A 22,863-nucleotide genomic window follows, 5' to 3' on the forward strand; every position below is an offset into this window, starting at 1 on the left:
AGTGACATCAGATAAGAGTGAAAAAGTATGGATGGATGTAAAATATGCAACTTGAAAACCTCCCAAGTCGCGTTTTGGAATATGATGGAAAGAAACACAATGACGGCTCAATGACGTCATCCTTATTCTAATTGCAACCCCTAGAGGGCATATTTTCATAACATCTGAGGATTGCTATGGTAGGCTTTGATGTGTTAACCAGTCAATTTTATTTTCTTATTATTTAAGCAGAATTTTTTTGCAAGCAATTGCAATTATACCGTTGCCCTTTCTTCACTTTCTTCCACTTTTATTCCTTTTCATCTCACTCATACATTCCATGTCAGCATTGTCCAAGCACTAAAGAGAGCAGGGGTGCATTTTTTCTCTTTTTTTTTTTTTGGGTGGATGGCGAGGGGGGGGGTATCCGGGAGGGTGGGTGGGGCCTGCCTGCCTGCCTGCAATTCGCCAGCACTCTCCCCTGCTTCTTGCCAGTTGCCAGTGTTCAAGCCCCCCTCCCAAATCCATCCTCCCACTCTCTCTCTCTCTCTCCCCCTCCCTGTGGTTCACCCTCCCCCCACCCACACGCCTTTCACAAGCAAGCAATGAGGTAATCCCTAGCAGCCGCGTGAAGTGCAGCAAGTGCGGTGAGAGGCGCAAGAACAGCAGCCGGCGTGATGTCTTGAGCTGTGATATCACTTTTCTCCCTCTCCTCGAGATGGTCTGCTTAGCTGCTAACAAGCTGTAGCTTTGACCATTTTTTTTTAGTTCTTTTTATTTTTAGTCAGGGGGATGAATATGTGGAGGGGCTTTTAGGATAGGCAAGGGTGGGACAGGCTTAGCCCAGGGGCTCGTAGGCTTACATCGGACATCCCGGGTGGGGGTGAAGAGATAGAGGCAGTAAAAAGACAAGAGGACGAAAGGTGTGCGACCACCATGACAGAAAGGTGCAGTCTGTGGAGCGCCCTGTCGGCTGCAGCATGCTGCTTCTACCGGGGATCTTTCATGCAGGTGCAGGTTAGTGTATATTGCATGCCATGTCTTCTAATGCGGTTCCTCTTGATGCACATGTGAGCCGGTTGCATCAACCTTCATGCAAGCTGGCTCACCGGTGACATCATAGAAGTAGTACCGGGGCTGTCAAAACCACCGTGAAGAGACAGGAAGTGACATTTTCTACTTTTAGTGCATTGGAGTGAAAGTATGTTGAGGTCTACAGGATCATCTTTACTTGATCTAATTCCAGCTCAGTTTGAAACTCAATATATACACGGGACCGGATGATTCTATTTTGCTTAACATATATTGGTCACAGTAAAAGCCTGTATTGAATTTCAGATGTGCTTGGATGGATGAGAACATTTGGCTTTTGGAGAACTAAAATATATCCTGGAGTTGTTTGAACAAAATGTATGCAGAAAGTTATTTTTGCGACTGTTTGACCGACTTTGTTGTGTCACCGGCTATGACAATCTAATGAGGTGCAATGGATTTTTAGATATTATGCAAATGTGTTTCAATTAAAGAAGGTATTGTAATCATCGGATTGTTCAGAATTCGGTCAAATGGAACTGATTGAAGCAGTTGATGCAAAATGGAGGCATTATTGATTCAGTCTCAACTAGTTTACAGTTAAAGGAAAAGATGCGCAAGCATGGAAAAAAAAGAGTTCAGAACATTCTGATTGACATTGCCCCATTTAATTAGAGTTTATATCTCACAAAAATATTCTTGAATAAACAGCCAAAGAAATGACTGTCGTCGCTTTTGTTTACATCTGTTTAGCTTCAGATGGGAACGTTTAAGCTCAGAGTCGTTAAGTTATTTTTAATCAAAGCGACGTCGGGTTCGTGCGTAACAGCGGTCGAATTAATTAGTTAGCGAAGCCTTTACGAGTTAAGTGGCAGCGTTTCTATTGTAAGCAAATAATTGCTTAATTCTATGCAACATGGGATTGTTTTCAAACACTCATTTTATCTGGCCCAGTATTGACTTCCCCGATCCATTCTCATTATAGATAGCTTGTCAAGCACAATTGTGGTTTTGGGGGGTGTTAATTGTTACTTTTTCAACTCATCCATAGTCCCATTGATGTCTCCTCCATTTGTTTCTCAACATTGAAGAGTGTTATAAAGTTCTACATGACATCAGTGGCCATATTTGTTTCAGTCTTTGCACCAACTGGATGCCAGCCAAAGTTTTGAGATAGCAATAGAAATTTTCTATTCTCAAATAATCCTTGATGGCATGACAAATAAGGGATAAATCCGTAATAACTGATGTTGTGCTGTGCCCCCGGCTCATCAGCTGTATCAGTGGAGAGAGATTACATTTGATCCCCTGGTCTAGACTGCACTATTCTTGCTGTGTGTACACACACACACACACACACACACACACATACACGCGCACACACAGTCATGCTGCTCTGCCATTGTGTATGCATTCTACCCAGTGCTTCCAGCGCATCTTTGTAACTGGGACAATGTAACTACCCCCTGGACTCTGACAGTGACAGTAACATCCCCCCTCTTCATCACTCACACACACACATGCACACACACACACATGGTTAGCTAGCCCTCCCTTCCACTTTGATTGTTTTTCAAGTTAATCTTTCTTCTTCTCGCCGCCAGCCACTTTCCCTCCTCCTTCTCCCTTCGCCTCCAAGGCTTGTGGCCTCATTCCCCGCTGACCTGAGCAGCATGTGGCCGCCATGGTGCCCAAGCCAGCAGCCGGTCACTCTGTCCTTTAGCATTCCTGTGCCCGACTGGACGTGTACCGTTCACACAGCTCTCAACATGGCACCTCGGTGCCTGCCAGCCACATCGCTGCCCGGATACGCCACAGGATAGAGCAATCATTATCTCATGCCATTGTTTTGACGTACAATATGACAATATCGCCTTTTGTATGCTGTGGAACGTTATCACATGGAAGAACAGCTCATCATTCTCCCTTTATATTATTGGTGGGCAAATGAAGCTTCATGAACCAGTTGTATTTATTTACTTCTCCATATGGCACTCTAAGAGTGACGTTGAACAGAGAAGAGTCCAAAAATACAACAACTGATTTGTGAAGCTTCATTTCTCCATCACGACTTTATAGCCTTCTAAACATCTTGTATTAGTTTGTTGGATTGAGAGTAGTAAAAGACTCCCGGGAGTGTGTTCTGTAAATATTTGACAAAAGCAAGGAGGTTAGTTATGGCCGACTCAGTCACAGCAGGTTAACCCGCAATGGTCTTGTCAGTCAGATGATACACTCTTGCCATTGTGTGTGTGTTGGGCCAAGGCAAAGCTGGAACCAACTGGTATGTTTTAGCATTGAAATATTCACCATGTAATCCTCTCCTCTTATCAGTCTCTCCTTCTCGCCCTCCTCCCTAAAAAGCTTTTCGCCATAAATCCTCTTTTGGCGTGCTGGCCTGTCACACCCTGGAGGCTTCATAGTGTGACGGCCAGGCAGCTGTGTGTATATATGTGTGTGTGTGTATCCTCATTAGTGCACGGCCATGTTTTTGGCATTAATTAGCCGTGGGACTTGTCTGTCAGCTGCATATTTTTGTTTTATGCATGTTTTGTCTGTTTCGACTGTACAGGCAGACATCAAGGTTTGGGCAATCGGTTGAAGAGTGGGATTTGTTCAAGTCTGTTTAATTGATAATTCATTCTGTAGTTTGGAGACTTTGATACGAGAAGCCTCGCCTTGTTTTGGATTCTCGGCGTGAGATCAAAGTCGGGGTATATGAAGCATACTGAACGAGTAGATGGGATTGACGAATTACAAAAAAGTTACTTGAGATAAAAAGTAGCGGAGTAAATGTAGGATTTTTTTTGCTCATCAGTTCGGGTTTGTTTGTAAAGTGCGGTTCCGCCGTCGGGTCGATAAAACGTGCGGTTATTAGTGGCACACGGTTGCAGCAAAACAGACAGCAAATCGTTATTTGTGATTGAGAGTGAAGGATGGACTTGAACACCACTAGTTACACCTTCATCAAATCTCTGATCATTTCAGTTTGTCTGACCTTGATGTTGATAAAAATAAGCTCAATTCATTTCGCTGAAATAAGATCCTTTTGACTTTTCACATGTGCTTTATACTGATGATGATGAGCTGGAAGCCAGCTGGAAGATGTTATCATTGGAAATATTTACTCTGGTTTGAAGTGGCGCATTGCAATCTATAGAAGGAATTCTTATTCATACTCGATGGTTTCCCAGTAGTGTTGTGATTTTTGAGCTCCAGGCCAAGATTACCGTGCTCTCCACCTCAGCGCCTCCTGTTATCACCGCTGCTCCTCTCTAACATGATTGAGGAAAGCTTCACATTAGAATAACAAAAAAAAAAACTCTGCTTCAGGAAAAGGGGATTATTCCAAAGAGGAGCTGCCTGCCAGTTAAATATTCGGCCCTATCAGCATTTGAGAGGGTGATCGAAAGTTGCGTAATGGAATTGCTGAGTAAAACTAACAAAATTGAGGCTTCGCGGATTTGAATGGTGAAACTAATTAGAAATATGGACTTCATTTTACGGGATAGAATGGATCTGCGGATGCTCACAAAATAGTAACAAGCTCTTGATGGATTTAGCTTAATAGAGAGTGAAGGTTGGCTGCATCAACCATTAGTGCCATTTCTCCTCTTTGCTTCTTGACTTGCTCATCTTTTCTCACTTATACGTTTGAGTAGTTGGGAACTGACGGAATTTTTTATATTTGACTTTATGAAGCACCAGATATTTTTTAAAAAACACGTTTTAGCTTTAAGAGTTTTTAGGACTGCGCCGTTGTGGGTGTGAACACTGCTCCTCTCATTCTCTGCACACAAACGTAGCTTATGTTTGGAAAGCCACAGCTGACAAGGAGTGCGTGGCATAGTGATGCGATATGGAGCAGAAGGTGAGCAATTGTTTGCTTCCTTCATATTCCACCTCAGACGGCTGCAGCTTGAAGTTTCCCGCAATGTAACAATAGACGAGAGCTTTCAACTTCACATTGAAGAAATATTTACCTTGCATTAATGCTTCTGGTTTCTCATGTTTTATAAATGTCTTGATGACTCCCAGTGGCTGAAGTGTGTTTTGAAAAAGGCCTCCGACCACTGGGGAGATTTAAACGCATCATTTTACTCAATGAACAGACCGGAGGCTGTTAAAGCGTCTCGGTGTGATTTGCAGGGAGCAGCTGAGAATGGCACACTTGTTTTATACGCTTTCTTTGAAGAACACACTCGCATAACCCGCACACGCATCATTCCACGCTTGCACGGGTTCACTCCTACACGCAGCAATGCTTACATTTTAAGGCTTCTGCGAACAATTTCATTTGGATGGTCAGCTCAATGGATGTGAAAATGCCAGAAAATTTAATTTACATCAAATCAATGTCAATGAACTACTTACTTTTTAGCCACTTGTGGTATAGATTATAGTTTTGAAGAAGACACACAGACAGAAAAAGACATAATTCAATACATAACATCCATAGTAGTTATTTGTTTGGTTCTGGAACTATTGATGGGGTGCAGATGCATCCTTGTGAGGGGCAAAACAAACTCGGGGTCTCTGCAAAACAAAACAAAACAAGATTACAAACCTTAATAATAAAAGGGGGTGCCAGCGCCCCTGGGCCCCCCTTCCTCTAGCTGTGCCACTGTGGAGGTGGATTCCATGTTATGAATGGAATATGGCTGTTTTCCCTCCAGCTAGCACGGAAAAAGTTTGCAAGCATCTTATGTTCACGTGTAAAATCTTAGAAGACGTCCCAGCAGCAAGGCTGACAATTACCATCCAGTAAGTGACATCATGCTCTAAAAAAAGGAGAGGTGGGGGCAAAGGAGTGGGTGGAAGGGGAGCGCAAAGCATACAGAGGCAAGAGAGTGAACAACGGCGCATCACGGGCTAATTTCCCATGAGCGTCTCTTTGCGGAACGTGTCGAGTGTCTCTCGCGGGAATATTTACGCTCACACCTTCCACGAAAATCACTTTCTTGCCCTGCGTCTCCTTTCATGCCTGCTTAAAAGCTGTCACGAGGGCAGGGCTGGTTCTCTGAAAGTGTGCTTACATCAATACACTCGTGTGTGTGTGTGTGTGGTTTATGGCAAGTGAGAGTCCCAGCTCCATCTGCATTACCATGACAACCGCCCGGTAACAACTCGGAGACAACACCCATTTCTCCCACCCCCTCTTCTTCAGCTTGCATGTGCGTGTCTCCGAGCACGTCCATTAGTGAGCGTCCCAGCAGGTCTCAAAATGATGGACAAGACCCTGATAGCTGTGTGCCTCAGTCGGGCGTGGTCACACACATACACACATGAATGGAGGTGATACCTCAGCGGGGCTCTCCCGCTGTGTACTTGGCCAGCCAATTGCAACGCTCGCTTCTCCAGCTCCACAATCACGATGACATCACCGGCATCCAATGGCGTGGCGTTTAAAGGGCGTGCTTCTTTTTCTGCTCGCGTGCGCGGCGGTGATAAAACTAATTGATATGCATCTAAGGGTCCTTGTGGGTTCACGCTACTCGTGATTTTTTTCCCATCATGCACCCTGCTTCTTTTCACTTCTTTGCTATTCCCACTTCACTCGCCATCATATTCAAGATCATCTCTCCTCCCCTGTGTGCGTGAGGTGCGTGCGTGTCAAGTTCCAAGGCCAGTCGATAGGTCATTGTTTGTATTGTGACTAAGCAAGATGTGTGTGTGTGCTGGTCCAGATGAATGTCTCTATGACAACCTTCCCGGCTATGACCTTCGATCTAAATGAGTCTTTGCATCATCAATTCTCTGTCACGCCGCAAGAGTTATGGCCCGTCTTGATGCAGGTATTATGTTGTCAGTTTATTAAAACGAGTCCCAAGTTGTTGGTATTGTGATAAGATGACACTAGTCTGGGTAAACACAAATTGTTTTTTTATTAAGATAACCATCTGTCTTGAGTGTTTGTTTTGTTTTTTAAGCCTGAATGTACATTTCAGTCCGCTCAAGCTAACTGCTACAGTCTTGGTTAAATACAATGCTGTTGTATTCTTATATTTAGAATTTATTGATAATGATTTAATAATGTTATATATATATATATATATATATATATATATATATATATATATATATATATATATATATATATATATATATATATATATCCCGTAATTTTCAGACTATAAGCCGCACCAGACTATAAGCCGCACCAGCTAAAACTCGTGATTCAAAATTTGTGAAAAAAGTCGCAAGTTATAGTCCGAAATTTACGGTACAAGGATGCTGTATGTGTTTATTCAGGGTATTTGTGCTGCTAGCTTCTAATCATTCAGCGTTGAGAGGCTACAATTGATGGATTAGGATGCCAGGCTGGCTGTCAAGATGTGTTTCTCCCAGGGGATGTGGGTTAGGAGGCCCCGCCCCCTCGGCTAAAAAAAAAAAAAAAAACCTAGCCCCTCTGAGTTTAATTGAAAGTTATGCAGATGGAAATTATGTAAGGCATAAAATTTGGAGTTAGTCAACTATTGAATTGCTTGGTCCTGCTTTCCTCTTTAATAATGATATTAGACAAACTATTGCTAGCAGCCATTGTTGACATCAGAGTAGCACAGCTCAGATTCGTCACCATAAATTAATGCTTCTTGATTTTTGATTTTGGCAAGACCTAAAGAGAATTTTGAAGTCTGCGCTCGTGTTTGTTGTGACAGTATCGACGGGTGGTGTTTTACATCTTGGCGTAGTTCCAACAAGCAAAGCTGATTAAGTCTCCTCTGTCAGTCATTGATTAATTCATCAGATGCTGTGTCACCATATGCTGTTTGCATCCATGGCTGCAAATAAAAACCGCAGCTGAGGTTAGCATAGCATGGAAGCATACATGTGAATTTAATTGGACATTATTATGAGATATTATAGATTTGTCTTGGAATTTTATTTTTGCCATTCTCGTTGCTGTTGTTTATCATCCACCCTCCATTTAAGTACTTCTATTAAAGAACAAAGAAAAGAAATGCATTGTGGGTTTGGGGGAGTTTTCCATCACGCTTGTCAAGGTCAAGATGGATGGTACTAGTATGGATGGTAATACTAGAATGCCTTGCCTCCAAATGGCAATGAGGAAAGTGCGATTCTGATTGGTTGCACATCTTGGTTAAAATCATGCATGCTTGTCTGGACCTTTGTGTGTCTGTGTGAGCTTTAACGTTAGAGTGGCTAGTATTGATGAGTCCCCGGAACATCCATCCGTCCACATGGTGACCTTTTACCTCCAAAAAGCCTGTAAATTAGCCATTAATGGCTCATCCCCAAGAGAAGAGGGTGACATTGAGTGGCAAAGGCCCCAGGTGTGTGTCAATGCATGTATGTGTGTGTGTGTCAGAAGAAGAAAATTGATGACTAGGCTGGACATGGCAAGGGTGTTTTGCCATTGCCGCTGGACTTTTGGATATTAATATTAATACTACTATAATGAACATATTTTTTGATGTCAGGCTGAGGTTATGGATGGCTATATTTTGTTTACACTGAAGAAATATTGCTCACCCATTTTGATAAAGGATGCATGTAGCTGACGTCATAAAGTCTATCTGCAGATAAACTATCTAGAAAAATGATCGAACGACAAAAACAGAGGCGATATCATCTGTCGTTAAGTACACAAATACCCCTGACTGCTATTAGAGGAAATACAGTAGTTTATTTTAGTCTCCTCCATGCATCATGTCTGTTTTGCTAGTGGAACCAGATGATGCTCCCTTTCCACACACGGCAGCTGAGTGCATCTTTAAGTGATGGAGAATGATATGATGTGTCGAAAGAAAGCAAGATGGAGGCCGGTGAGTGAGATGATCTGTCAGCAAGAAGGTAACGGGCAAAACGACAAAGGGAAGGGAGGATTCGATACAAGGTGAAGGAGATAACAAAAAAATCAAGTGAGGAAGTAAGCGTGATAAATTGCCGTGGGTGCTTAAAGAAGATAAAATGAGACAACCGAGTTCCTTACATGTATTTATCTCTATCGTTCCCGCCTGTGCCTTGTAAAGTGTCATGTTACACAGCAAGGAGGCAAAGCAAGCGTATAAAAAAAAACAAATTGACAAGATGCTGGATTCGAGTCCCCAAGAGACTTATTTTGATGGAGCACAGATATTTAATTTCAGTGTTGTGGAGTAAAACTAAAAAGTAAATACTCAATCGATTAATTTGGCAAACGATGAATTAATCGTTGTACTCCGTTGTGGCTCTGCTTCCCACTACATCATAACGCTCGAGAATGAAGGAGTAATTGCGGCAAAACCGGGCGTTCATCGTATTAGTCACACTTTGTCAGCGTCTTGATAAAACTAATTGCCGCAAAATCTATCCCGAGCATTGATTAATAGAGCAGGATGAGCGCTGGTGGGAAGATGTATTGATGTATTATGAACTTCCCCCAAATGCCCTGATAAGAGACTGGACTATTTCTTTCAATATTGTATTTATTTATTAAGGTACGAGCTTAAATTGTACTGTGTTGGCAAAACGTTCATATCTTAAATCATCATCCTCCATTAAAATGAATGGAAACGCCATTAATCCGTTCCAAGTTCTCATTGGAGGGATGGACAACTTCAACATTAGACGGGGCCCCACATCTGGTGTTTTGCTGAGTTGTTTGAACAGCTCCAAACTGCTGACCGAGCCGTGCCAGAATTCGAGGAACACACGGTCGTACACGGGATGAGATACCGTAATGATCCTCTCAACCTGCCGCGTTTTCCTCATCAGTTCACACCATTGCACATGACAGAGCAGTACACACATGGGGCACATTAACCTCTCTCACTCTCACGTACGTCACATATATTACTTCCTTAGGGCTGCGCACCAGCTGGGGTGTTCGACGTTACCATAGCAACAGCATCCGAAGGCGTGGCATCACTTATATGATTGCAAAGGAGTCATCTGATTTTTAAAAATACAATTTTAAAAGTGGAAGACACTTTGCATATTAATTTAGTTTCATTTTACAGCAATATCAGCTACACTGCTGTGTCATTAGCCGACTTATCAATTTGAATTGGGATTAGCCTTGTGTATTTTATCTGATTTCATCTACAGAAACAGCTAATTAAATGCGTGTTAGCACTAATCAGTATTTGTACGACATTCTATTCTGGATGTGCGCTGACTGCAGATGTCATCATCGGATTTTAACAGGTACAGATCCGCATGTATCCGGTTTTGTACATGTGCTTTGGATTCAATTGGCAACAAGGTCAGCCTCAGGGATTTATACATAAAAGTATACACAGTACGGAGGACAGCGAGGCCTTCAGGCGGGTGATGTCATCGTATATCTTCGGGCGTGATGGTACGCGCGGACACACGCCTGTCTCACTCACGTTAAATTGTGTTGTCATCAAAACGTCGTTTGTGTCGTTGATCAAAGTTTTGAGATTGATTTGATTTCATGGTCATATGCACACAAGAGGAAATATGGATTCACTGAGGAATTGGAATTAAAATGCAAATTGTATTGTCAGGTAGTGCGATACGCTGACAAAGATGTTAAATCCATTGAGATTGGAGTGGATGTATAAAAAGTCTACACACCCCTGTTCAAATGCCAGGTTTTCAAATACAGATAGAATTTTTTTATTGATTATATGGTGTAATTCATTGAGAGCAAACCAACAAAAGAACAATCAATAGGAACCCAAATAATTGACCCAGATTGGATTTACATTCCTGCTTAAAATCAAATAGATTCAGATTTTTGTGCAAGCGTGTCAGCATGAACACTATGATTGTCCCCCAGTTTTCCAAATGTGTGGCCTGGTTTAGTAAACTACAATTTAGCACATGCTTATTTTCACAGCTGCTGATACAATGGAGCGGCGCCCAATGAGCTTGTTGAATATTTCAAACACTGTATAATGATGATGTACGACACTCCCTGGTGCACAAATGAATATGTACGACTGCTTTTGTAACCTGGAGGGGGAGCTTTAAAAAGACATTAGTCAAATGTGTCTAAATGCTCCGGCGCAACATTTTGTTTCAACCTGCCTTGACCTCACATTTGGTGTCATGGGATTGATTTGACAACACAATAGACAAATTGAAATGCTGGTCGAAATAGTGCAAAATCAGTCTCGTGAATCAAAATAATTTCAAATATTCTTTCCCCATTTAAATGAATGGAAATGACATAAATCTGCTAGAGCTTTGCCCTCTAAAACTAATTTTTTTTCATTTTTTTTTTCAAATGATACTAATAGTTTTCTATATTGTAGTTTATAAAAGTGTGTAATAGTTACATACTCTCAATAAAAGAACAAATATAAGCAATTTTTGCTTTAATTCAATGCATATTGTGCTGCTCCTTCTGGTATGTGCACCTTGGCCACAAGGGGCAGTATAATACGGGCAAGACATGCTAAAAAGATTTTCACAATTAACTCTAAGTTGCAGTAATATTAGTTATATTTGCAGACGCTTAAAGAATATATGCCTTTATTTATTTATTTTTTCCCTACATTTGTTGCTACACCGTTTGTCTTCAAACACTTTAAAAAAATATTTTTGAATGAATTTTTTTTTGCTATTGTGCAAAATCCTACTACTACTTGATGTGGGTCATCGGGGAGATAGAATATAAAGCAGAGCATGCAGTACAAAAATGGGGCTGCATGTGCTACTGCCTCAGCGGGAGTGTTAGTGTATGTCACATCTTTTCTACCAGCTGTCAGTCAGTCCTGGAGGTCTATTTGCACACATTACACTGACAGAAGGCTCAACAACAACGCTGCAGGTTGTGTAGATTGGTGCAGAAATGTGAAGTGTATATCAGCATCTACCTGCTGAGCTGCCCTGAGACATTATTGCCTCGATGTGTGTGTGTGTGTGTTTGTGTTCATTCTTAACACTCGTACAACAGAAGGTCACTGTTATTATTAGACTGGTGGGTTTGCTCTTTTCAACTCAATGGTGGTCATTTTATCTAGTCATATGCCACATTGTGTCAATTTCTTCTGCTCTTTTCTTACTCAATTCATCTCTAAGATTTTTTGAATGCATGTGGTCAACAACAACATCACAAGCAAACTATACGCAGCTCTGCTTACCTTGCAAAAAGCCACCACTTGGCTAAGGTACCAGATTGTGCCCATCGAAACGTAGCCTAAGAAAATCCCAAACTTTTGAGGTCAAAGCGTCTTTGGTTTTCCCGACCTCTCCAGCCATCATTACAGTACTCATGTGACTTTCAAACTATTATACCCGTGTGAACCAGGCAGAAGGTATCAGTACACGTCAAGCTGGAGGGCACAAAAGGATTATGAGAATCTGGAGAGCAGTGATACTGGACACGTACATGCGTGCAAACCCCCAGTCAGACCCCCCTTAATGGGAGACGGGAGCGTTGCATGGTCTTAATGCCATAATCCTGGTCTGTATCTCCTAAAAAAAAAAAAAAAAAAAAATGGGTGAAAGTAGGAGTAGAGTAGATCATAGGCCAGCTTTTGCATTTTTGGTGGGATTCCCCAATCCACTCCCAAAGCCTTCCCCCATTTTCCACCCCCACTGCTTTAGGCGTTACCACGACAACAGGGTCAGCCGCAAGCCCCGTGGGTTGAAAACAGAAAAGGTGCCCTCCAGTCTTTTAAGCACACTCCTTTTTTTTTTTTGTGCTCCACTTTCATTCTGTTGACATGCTGAGCAATACATAAGATGTTGAGAGATTCCATGACTTTCTATTTTTCACTTTTTCCCCTCAAATTTGTATTAATGATGTTACCTCCAATTTAGTGCTGCTTTAAAGCATTGATAATGTGAAGGTGTAAATGAAGTGGCACATCTCACCCGCCATGTTTTTCCACACACCTTCTCCTTTTGCAGTATAGCGAGTGCGTACTATATACGATAACAGTGCTTATCTTTGATGACCTGCTCTTAGTGCCTGTCTGGACCCTCAACTAAATATTGAGTCCCATCTATCAATAGTCACTCACACAGACACACACAATGTACTCACAAAGTCCTGCATCAGCTTTGCCTTAACTCCGTGCTGCTAATGGGCTAGCTTTCCTCCCCTCCCAGTTAGCCTCTCTGTCTACATTTAATGAGGTTCCGTTGTTCCGACTGTCTGACTTTCAACGCTCTCTGCACTCTCTGTTGCGCCCTGCTTCGTTTTGTCAAAGGTTCATCTAGCGTGTGTCTAGTATAGGTTGGCTTGCTTGCTATTTGATGCTTCCCCCAGTGGGATTTTGCAGAGTGGTCCTACTTAGCATTACTGGATATGGATTGAAGGTTTCTTGTCGGAGTAAGTGACTTAAGGCCATGCTCTGTTTGCTTTGACTGTTTGATTGGCTGGAACGCATTGATGGCGTTTCCATTAGTTTTAATAGTAAGGAGTGATTTGAGATAGACAAGCGTAAGGGAGATGTGCTAATCATTACTGTGTTAGCCACATAACTCTCAAAGGATAATAATAGATATATAGGATAATAGGATTCTTCTTGCCGAAACTAAGATTGCACGGTATGTTGTCATGGAAACCAACAATTATTTTTGCTATGAGAATGCAGTACAGCGATTCACTGTAAAAATACCAGTGATGTATTATTGATGTTTTTCCTCTACACATTTAAACTCACGAGTCAACAGTAATAAAAATGAATGAACACAGCTTAGTAAGTAAAAAAAAAAAATTAGATGAGTGTCACCTTGAAAACAAAGCCACGCATAGTCAATTAAGTGATGTGCTCATTTGGCCTCAGTCCGTTCAATCACTTGGTCAATTGATATTTATTTATTTATTTATTTATTTATGTGTTTTTTTTTAAATTTATTTATTTACTTTATTTTTTATTTTTATTTGTACAAACAAGTTGGACTTGACCAACTGTATAGAACTTTTCTTTATTTTGGTGGAAGCAAAAAGCAATATGAACCGCCATCACGTTATATAAGTTATTAAAGTAGATGTCTCTTGTGTCTTTATTCTTGTCATATTACTTTTTCCTCTCCCCTTTTATTTCCCACTTTTTTTTTCCATTGTCAATTTGTCAGTATCTCTGACGAATCCATGAAGCGCATCTAAAGTGCAGCCCCACTCAATTTTCAATTTACCCCCCTAACTTCTCGTATATAGACACGCAACACACACACAACACAAACACACAAGTCTATTGTCGAGAATCTGTTCAAGGCCTCCTGTGGGTTTCCACGGAGACGAGCTGAAGCAATAAACGTGCACTTGACCCTGCCGCTCACTTATTGGCCTCCGCACACACACCTCAAATCTAATCTGGGAAGCGTGAGTCTCTGAGGCCATATCCCTCCATCTGCCCCCCAGGACCAGAGGGGAGAGGAGGAGGGCGAAGGTGGTGAAGAAACAAGGAAGTTAATAATTTCATTTTGCTCTGACCTGGGGAAGAGAGCATCGATCACTTGCTTCTTCTGGTCGCTTCATATTACCATCACAGACAGACAGAGTCAAAAACCTTGTGATGATGGAAGAAGAAGGAAACAAACATAAGATGTGGTTCTGTTTCTCAATATTATCTTGTCAACTCTGTCATTTATTTCTCTTTTTTTTTTTAAATTCAAAAATGGGCAGAAAGTGGATGATGTCATGACTGGTGTTGGCCAGTTATTTCATCAGGTTTTCTCCATTTACACAAATAAAAAAAAAAAACTTGTACAATATTTTATGTTGGTGCAAACTATAGCAACTCTTGGCACATATTTTCATTCTGGATTCAGCTAACCGAGCAGAAAATGCCTCAAAAGCAGCTTGACTTATTTGGTTATCATGATTTTTTTTTTTTTTTCGCAGCTAGAGAGTCTTTGAAAGGTAAATAAGCATGAAAATGTTTGGCGGAATTCATTTTCATGTATTACAAGCGCAGATTTCCCTAGAGTGTTGCTTATTTGTGCAAGCAAACAGCAAGTGGAAAGCTTTGAAATTTGAAACATGATCCTCTTGTTTGTGTCTGAGAGTAGCGTGTGGATGTGTTGAGTCATTGAAAAGCTACTGAAGGACTCCGCAGTGCCTCAAAATAATAAAAGCTTAGCATGATTTCTTCCTCTTGGTAATCAGGTCAGGGTCAATTGGATTGCTCTGTGTGCATTTGTGTTGTATTATTTTCTTCTCTAATGCTGATGTTCAACCCACATATTATTTTTGTTTTATCTTTACCGACCCAAAAAGTACCGACTTCTGTACCCATCACTTATAGGCTGTAGCGTGAACTATTTACAATACCAGTAAAGCAGATGTAACTTTAATATTTTTTTTCTTCTCCTGTTTGTGTCCTCCAGTTCTCCAAGGAGAAGTACCTGCTGGAGTCTCCTCCCGAGAAGCTACGTAAGGAACTGGAGGAGGAGCTAAAGCTGAGTCCTGCTGACATCAGGAGCCATGGTTGGTACCATGGACACATACCCAGAGAGGTTTGTATCCACATTCCATTCATCCATTTTTTTATATTGCTCTTGTCCTCATTAGAAATCAAATTTAAATAGCCAATACAAGACATTTTATCTTGATAATGTAAATTCTCTTATAGGTGGAATATATTAAAGAATAGAGTGGGCCGTTTGTGGCCCTCATGCCCTACTTTGCTCACCCCTGACTTGAAACAATGCTGGTTTTGTATGACATCACAAAAGCCTCATAATCTATTTTGTTGAATAACAAACTGTGGACATAGAATTGTGCTCAATAAAGGAACCCATGCTGATGAAAAGCATCTTGGCAGAGGTAATTAAAGAAGATTAAAGTGTGGGTTGATGTGTGTTTGAAACGGCCGTGCTTTTTAAGAGCTCACTTGAGCGGCTTTTTAGCAGCGCAAACACGGGATGACACCGATTAATGACTCCCATCATCGCTCTGGCTGCTCTGTGGGATTGATTTAAGTGTTCACAAAGCGGGACTCGGTGCCAAGCAGACAGCTGGAGGCATCGCTCACCTATGCAATTGGATTTGGGTGGGGGGGCTCAACAGCGCCCCCTGGTTTTTAATTGTGATTCAAACCCAGCATCACATCTACCCCAGTGGTTTTTTTTTTTTTTTTTTTTTATCAATGGTGTGGCATTAAGCTGCATGTAGGGGGGGCAAAAAGAAATTAGCTGTGGTTTTACTGCCCCCTGCTGGTGAAGTTGTGTCTGTACATGGATGCTTCACAGTTCAACGTCTTGTCAGACATTTATATATATTACTGTACAATATGACTGCTTCATAATTTCACTTTTTTATTTGACTTTTAAAAAATGAAAGAAAAAAATCACTGTCTTGTTTTTGTTTGCTCTTAAGCCTTAACCTACCGTGACAAAAAGATTATTTTTATAGATTGCTCTTTCTCGCTTATATTAAAAAACAAAGTGCTTTTTTTTCTAACACAATAATGCTGAACACAATAGATTTCTACTGAAAAAAAAAAAAAGCTTTTTGTAGTCAGCAGTCGCTGCCGGCACCTTATTTGTCTCTGCCAGCTTGAACAGCACAGCAGATGTATTTTGGCAGCTTTTTCCCGTTGTTGTGCAACACAAAAATGTCCTAAGGCCTTGTTGTAATTAATCCTGATGGACCGGATTCTCATTATTTCACTGTCAAAAAAATGATTTAAAAACATGACGTTTTGACAAATGATGTCAAACAAGTGTACCTTTTTTGTGATTTAATTTTATTCCATTTATATACTGAGAGACTATTCAGATTAATGACTGTCGGCTTTGGATGGGAGTGAAGTTCCTCTTTGGATTTAATATACTAGATGACATCAGCATTAGAGAAGCGATGATGTCATGACAGTGCTCAAAGCACTTTGTCCACTAAGATTGCTCTGATGTCATTCCTTTTCTTAGGACCAGCTTTATTGTCCTCTTAGGTCTTGCAGATATGATCATAAAAAATCATAATTTGATCGATTTTGCCTTGCCTTACTTTGCTTGTACAAAATAAATTCAGCATGTTATTTTCCTTCTGCATTAACTTATATTAACTTTCACAGAAATAAAAATAAATAAAAATAATAAATATAAATAAATAAATTAAAATAAATAAATAACATTAAAAAAAATAATAAATAAAAAATAAAAATTCTTTCAATGGCGTGTGTTCTTTGTGTCTAGGTGTCCGAAACTCTGGTGCAGCATCACGGAGACTTCCTGGTCCGTGACTCTCTGATCAACGCGAGTGACTACGTGCTGACCTGTCGATGGGATAACGATGTGCTGCATTTCAAGATCAGCAAAGTCCTGGTCAAATCCAGCGACACCAAGGTGCGTACTCTCCATTTCAAGGCAAATGGCAACATGGGATCAGTGAATGTCACATTTCTTCTGGGTGGTCAATATTAGGTGCAGTACGTGCTGGAGTCGGAAAGCTTCGACTCGGTCCAGGAGCTGGTGCGTTTCTACGCAAGTCAGCGTAAAGCCATCTCGCAGTCCAGCGGTGTCCACATCTACTGTCCGGTGAGCCGGACTCTCCCGTTGCGATACCTGGAGGCCACTTTCGCCCTATCCGGCGGCAAGCACGGCTGCGCCTACTCGCCGTCCAATCAGAGGGGAGCTTACATCAAGAGGCGGAGCGTCACCATGATGGACGGACTCACCACGGAGAAGATGATGCCTCACAGGTGAGCTGAGTCGAGTGGTCTTCTAAATATAAATTCATCTCAGGATTCCAAAATTTTTGGATTTTGTCATTTATTAATTTACTACCGATAAAATATGCGTAGTCATGGTCTCCCCATTTGAACCATTGTTCCATTCTTATCCATGATGTCATTTTATTGCTTCTTGTTACACACGCAATCAGTGACTCAGACAGCCCGAGTCCAGTTGAGGCACCAGCGGACCCTCAGCCACAACCTGCGTCCAAATGCAGCTGGTGTGTGTATTACATGTGTGTGTGAGACACAAGTGTGTAGCTCTAGTACACCTGCCACATCCCTGCAGTCCCTCACCTCATCAGCACCTCGTCCCTAGAAGTGTGTTAAATTAGGTGGACCACCAATTTTGACTTTTATAATCTTTACAAATTTTCTTGAACCCCTATAAACACCAATAAGCTCCTATAACCACACCACCTCCTGTCATGTGACACTAACCCCCGCCATGTTAACATGCAAATCCACCCATAGGGATTTTTAACACGTGCCGACTGTGTTTGCAGCCCTTCCACCATTCACCACCACAAAGACTCAATGAGGAACTGCGCAATGAGCATGGACCAGATTCAAGAGTATCGCTGCCCCTTGTCGCCTGTCCGGGAGACGCCGATGTCTCCTGCGTACTCTGCAAGTACGTTCATGGGTTACACAGATTCACTTTAAAGACAATGAGGGGACTGACTTGGATTCAAATGTCTTTTCTCCAGTCACCAGACAAAGAGCCCACTCAGGTGGGCGAGTCCTGGCGGTGGTGCCCCCTTCCCCCGTCACACGACGTTCCAGCGACCCTCAGCTCAGCCCGTCTTCCGGCAACAACCCCCCAGAGCATCCCGTCTTTCACTCGGCGCACTCCTCTCCCGCCCATCATTCGACTTTTCAGTCTTCCGAAACGGCGGGCAGCTACTGCGACCTCAGACCTTGCCCGGCCGGACCACCTAAACCTCCCACCAAGGGTTACGTGGAGCGCTTGCGGGTGGAGGAGGGGAGGAATGAGGGTGTGAGGGAGGAGGGAGACGGGATGTGCAGCGCTCCTCAGGTGGAGACGGCTTCCTTGTTTCGACCATCCAGGTATGAAAGCAACTTGTGAAAAATAAATAATTCGATTTTCCTCATTCATACTTACCTTGCGCCTATTCAGATACGAGTCTGGCATAATGCCGGCTGACAATAAACCTCTGGAGATGTCCGTGCTGAAGAGAGTGAAAGAGCTGCTGGCTGAAGTGGATGCAAGGACGGCGGCAAAGCACATCACCTTGGTGGACTGCACGGTATGTACACGTAAATTGGGCAGAACTTCACATGAGTGAGGGCAAGCGGCATAGAAATCCAATATTTTGTCCCATCCCCTCTTGAGCAGATTGCCAGAATACTGGGTGTCAACTCGGACATGCAAAGGATGATGGGCGTGTCCTCGGGCTTGGAGTTACTCACACTACCTCACGGACATCAGCTAAGACTTGACCTACTGGAGAGGTGCGCTGGCTTCTACTGTCATCCATCCATCCATCCATCCATCCATCCATCCATCCATCCATCCATCCATCCATCCATCCATCCATCCATCCATCCATCCATCCATCCATCCATCCATCCATCCATCCATCCATCCATCCATCCATCCATCCATCCATCCATCCATCCATCCATCCATCCATCCATCCATCCATCCATCCATCCATCCATCCATCCATCCATCCATCCATCCATCCATCCATCCATCCCTGCTCTGTTGCTAACCAAAACAGCAGTCTCAGTCAAATTCATCTTCCTTCAGGTTCTACACCATGTCTATCATGACGGCCGTGGATCTCCTGGGTTGCACGGGAAGCACCGAGGAGCGGGCGGCCCTGCTCCATAAGACCATCCAGTTGGCGGCTGAGCTGAAGAGCAACTTGGGGAACATGTTTGGCTTCGCCGCTGTTATGAGGGCCTTGGAGCTGCCTCAGGTAAGATAAACACGGTTGCCATCATGCATACTTTCATTCTGTAGTGTACTTTTCTTAGACGTGATTGTGCTTCAGATTTCCAGGCTGGAGCAGACGTGGGTGACGTTACGCCAGAGACATACAGAAGGTGCCATCCTCTATGAGAAGAAGCTCAAACCTTTCCTGAAGAATTTGAATGACGGCAAAGGTAAGCAGCAAGTAAAATAAAGTCCTCACTGGTGGTTAATTATTTTTCTTTGCCTCTAGAGAGCAGCGTCGTATCCAGCACCACCTTCCCGCACATCATCCCCGTCTTGTCTTTACTGGAGCGAGGCCTGGCTCTCGGGGAGGTTCTGGAGCCGTGGGAGAGCTCGGAAGTGGGCGTCGACGTGGTCATGCACCACCTGGAGGCGGCTCGAACCGTCGCGCATCACGGCGGGATCTACAGGAGCAATGTCGAGAGCAAATTGCAGGGTATGTGGACAGCTGCATTGAACTGTGTTTGGACTCACGGCCCTGGTGTGCTCTTCTAGCAGTCACAGCATGTATTTATTGCCATGATTAAGAATTGATTGCTCACTGTATTGATTGTTAAGCCATTAAACCTGTTAACCCTGGTTAATCAGGGTGACTAAATAGATTGAGAATTGGTGGAATTACTCTCGCATTTCATTTCCTTCGATTGTGCTTGTAGTGTTCAGCTTCAAAGCTATTTTTGCTTTTTGTGCTTAATATATTCTGATATTCGTACGATCATCGCAATTACAGAACCAATCAATACGTACATCATCTGGAGCGGTTCAAAATATTTTTTTTTGTAAAAAAAATAAATTAAATAAGTCAGCAGAGATCATGATTGTATTTAACGTCATTTGACCTGCAATGTAAATCCAGACCTCCTCCTCTCTTCTTCTCTGCAGGATTCCAAGTCCAAGCCGACATCCACGAAATCTTCCAGACGGAGTTCCAGATGCGTCTACTGTGGGGCTGCCGCGGCTCCGAGGGCAGCCAGCTGGAGCGCTACGAGAAATTCGACAAGGTCCTCACCGCCCTCTCCCACAAGCTTGAGCCTCCAGTGCGTCACAGCGAGCTATAGCGAAGATGTTCACAACAAAGACAACTAGCATTGATCTGCACTTACCACTCCAAAGTGGTCTTGTCTTGCATGGCCAAAAACGCGGAGGAGGGCGGGTGGACTACTGTGAGTGGAGAGGCAGCTAAAAGTACAGCCGGATGTCACGTACTACACAACAGACACTCACTGTAAACTGTGACACTGTGGACGTCCTCACGTATCCCTAAAATGTCCACAAGAGGGCGCAAATATCCCCTAAGGGTTCATCTGCAAAGTTTGGCTTTGCTCCGCACACACAGATGCTTCCCTGCTGTCTCACGCTGTCGTAGGAACATTTTAATTGGATCATAATGTACATGACTTTTTGTAATTATGTCAATCATGTGAACATTCCTTAATTTCTTATTTATTTTTTGTTAGAGGAGCTTCATCCATTCAGGGCTTGTCGGACCTCGTGACAAGCGGGAAGGAGCCATAAAAGCTCAAGATGGAGCGGGTCCATCAAATATATATCAGCCACTCATTAATACATGCATCTTAAATGAAGATGGAAGGCTTTGAGAGTTTTTCAAAACAACTCACGTTAGCTTGGAGCTGTCCGCTAAATGTTGCTAAAAACGAGGCAAGGTTGCTGTAGTATTCCACATACAGCAGAAACATTCATGAAAATACTAATGATGCGAATTTGGATCATTTGGACCATCACTTAATTTATTCATTTTTTATGAATGGGATGAATCTTTCTGTATTCTCAACGTTGTGCATTTAAAATGGAAACTCAACACTGCCTTCAGTAGTTCACTCCATTTTGAGTCAATTATGCAAACAATCAAAATTGATTTCTGGTTTATAATGTTCATTATTTGGACACTAGCATTTTTTTGGGTAGTTATTAATAAAGGTTGTAAATGAACCTTGTGAAACAAAAAACTACAAATCACAGTAAAGGTAATATTTTGCTTCTAGGATGCACCCAGTGTGATTGATCTGTGAAGTTACCTTGTGATGATTTTGTTACCTTAATTTTTAAGCAGTATACTCAGGATCTTTTGTTCATAACAATAGTTGCTAGTGACAACAGCCAAAGCCCCATTTCACTTATTCTACTAAATACTTTGCCCTCCCTCCTGTCCCGTCGTTCTCTACCTCCAAATCCGATATGAGCATTCTTTAACATCCTCTGAATGTTCATGTCTGATATCAATCAATCAATGTGAATTAATTCTCAATCTAATCTGATCTTTACATGAGTGTTATTTTGTAGTGGGAAACGCGTTAGTGGTGAGGTACAAGGTGTACAGGTCATGCAAAAAAAAAGAGACAGTGCGTCATAGCCATCATAGCCCAGCAGGGGGCGCCCTTAATTCAAACAAGCTCCAGAATTGTAATGCATCTGTGTTGTGTATTTTCTGAACCCTGATTCTGGTTTGTCACCTGCTCACACTGATGATGGAAGAATGATTTTTATGTATTTTTATTGATTCTTGCTTTGGATACTGAAAAGGTGATGCTTTGAGGACTGCGTGGAAGACGAAAGGACAGTCTGATGAATTTTCTTGTGGTTGCTTTTGTTTTTTTTCTACATATTCTACATAGCAATTCACTCTTTTTCAAATAAAATGATTGCTTGTGTCATAGACTGCACCTTTGATTTGAAGTCAAACATCAAGATTCATCCATCTGACACTCTTGCTTCTTTAAAATCGTTGAGCCCCCAAGTCTTAGAATTGTCTTCCATATGTCTAATCTGAGTAACTGATGGCATCTATGATGTAGAACCGATAAAGAAACTACAGAAACAAGCACAATGGGATGAAACTGGGCCTCCGCGCCATCTGCCACAAGAGGAAAATCATCATTGGCTCTGCTCTTTGTCTCCACCGCCCATACAGTTCCATAGGCGTAACATGTTATGGATGTAATCTCTAAAAAGGATTCTCTCTGCTTGATATCTTGGAACGTGTTCATTTCAGCTCTTTATGTTCCTTATTGAAACAGACACAAGATCTCACAGTCCCGCCAGCCAGCCAGCAAACCAGTCGGGACCGCCAACGGACCAACCGCCATCCCCTAATCTCAACCCCCCTACCCCCCCTATCCCCTTTTATTGCTAATCCATTGTGTTGGTCATTGTCATGTGATCATGTGTGACCCGAGCAGCCGTGGTAGTGACTTTTGACGTCTGTCTACAGAAGGCATTGGGAAATTTTGCCTTCTCAGAGGCCATTTCTGCTCTATTAAG

The 22,863-nt window shown here is 42.4% G+C and overlaps 1 protein-coding gene and 1 long non-coding RNA gene across 4 annotated transcripts; one reads left to right on the forward strand and one right to left on the reverse strand.

Annotated features, from left to right (window-relative positions):
- Positions 1–562: 562 nt before the first annotated feature.
- Positions 563–22,258, forward strand: sh2d3ca (SH2 domain containing 3Ca). Of its 3 annotated transcripts, none has more exons than XM_049739046.1 (13): positions 563–996; positions 15,271–15,399; positions 17,080–17,229; positions 17,308–17,585; positions 17,768–17,839; positions 18,125–18,252; positions 18,329–18,689; positions 18,760–18,889; positions 18,979–19,094; positions 19,396–19,567; positions 19,643–19,754; positions 19,814–20,020; positions 20,467–22,258. In XM_049739046.1, the coding sequence occupies exons 1-13, from the start codon at positions 916–918 to the stop codon at positions 20,640–20,642; spliced, it is 2,112 nt and encodes a 703-aa protein (XP_049595003.1). In that variant the 5' UTR covers positions 563–915; the 3' UTR covers positions 20,643–22,258. The 3 variants fall into 3 exon arrangements, with proteins under 3 accessions (XP_049595003.1, XP_049595005.1, XP_049595006.1); XM_049739048.2 differs by having other exon boundaries at positions 563–990; XM_049739049.2 differs by lacking the exon at positions 17,768–17,839 and having other exon boundaries at positions 564–996.
- Positions 19,585–20,564, reverse strand: LOC137840865 (uncharacterized). Its single transcript, XR_011087990.1, has 3 exons — positions 20,424–20,564; positions 19,808–19,988; positions 19,585–19,729 (listed from the first exon to the last, which is right to left on the reverse strand). It is a non-coding gene; the product is annotated as an uncharacterized lncRNA (long non-coding RNA).
- Positions 22,259–22,863: the final 605 nt, after the last annotated feature.

The sequence above is a fragment of the Syngnathus scovelli genome, chromosome 13 (genome assembly GCF_024217435.2).
Source record: "Syngnathus scovelli strain Florida chromosome 13, RoL_Ssco_1.2, whole genome shotgun sequence".
Lineage (NCBI taxonomy): Eukaryota > Metazoa > Chordata > Actinopteri > Syngnathiformes > Syngnathidae > Syngnathus > Syngnathus scovelli.

What these genes read in the sequence shown, in the direction of transcription:
- sh2d3ca (XM_049739046.1), top strand. Translation starts at nt 916, where the DNA reads ATGACAGAAAGGTGCAGTCTGTGGAGCGCCCTGTCGGCTGCAGCATGC. An exon ending in GATCTTTCATGCAGGTGCAG is followed by an intron (nt 997 to 15,270) that starts GTTAGTGTATAT and finishes TGTGTCCTCCAG; the next exon opens with TTCTCCAAGGAGAAGTACCT. An exon ending in GAGAAGATGATGCCTCACAG is followed by an intron (nt 17,586 to 17,767) that starts GTGAGCTGAGTC and finishes ACACGCAATCAG; the next exon opens with TGACTCAGACAGCCCGAGTC.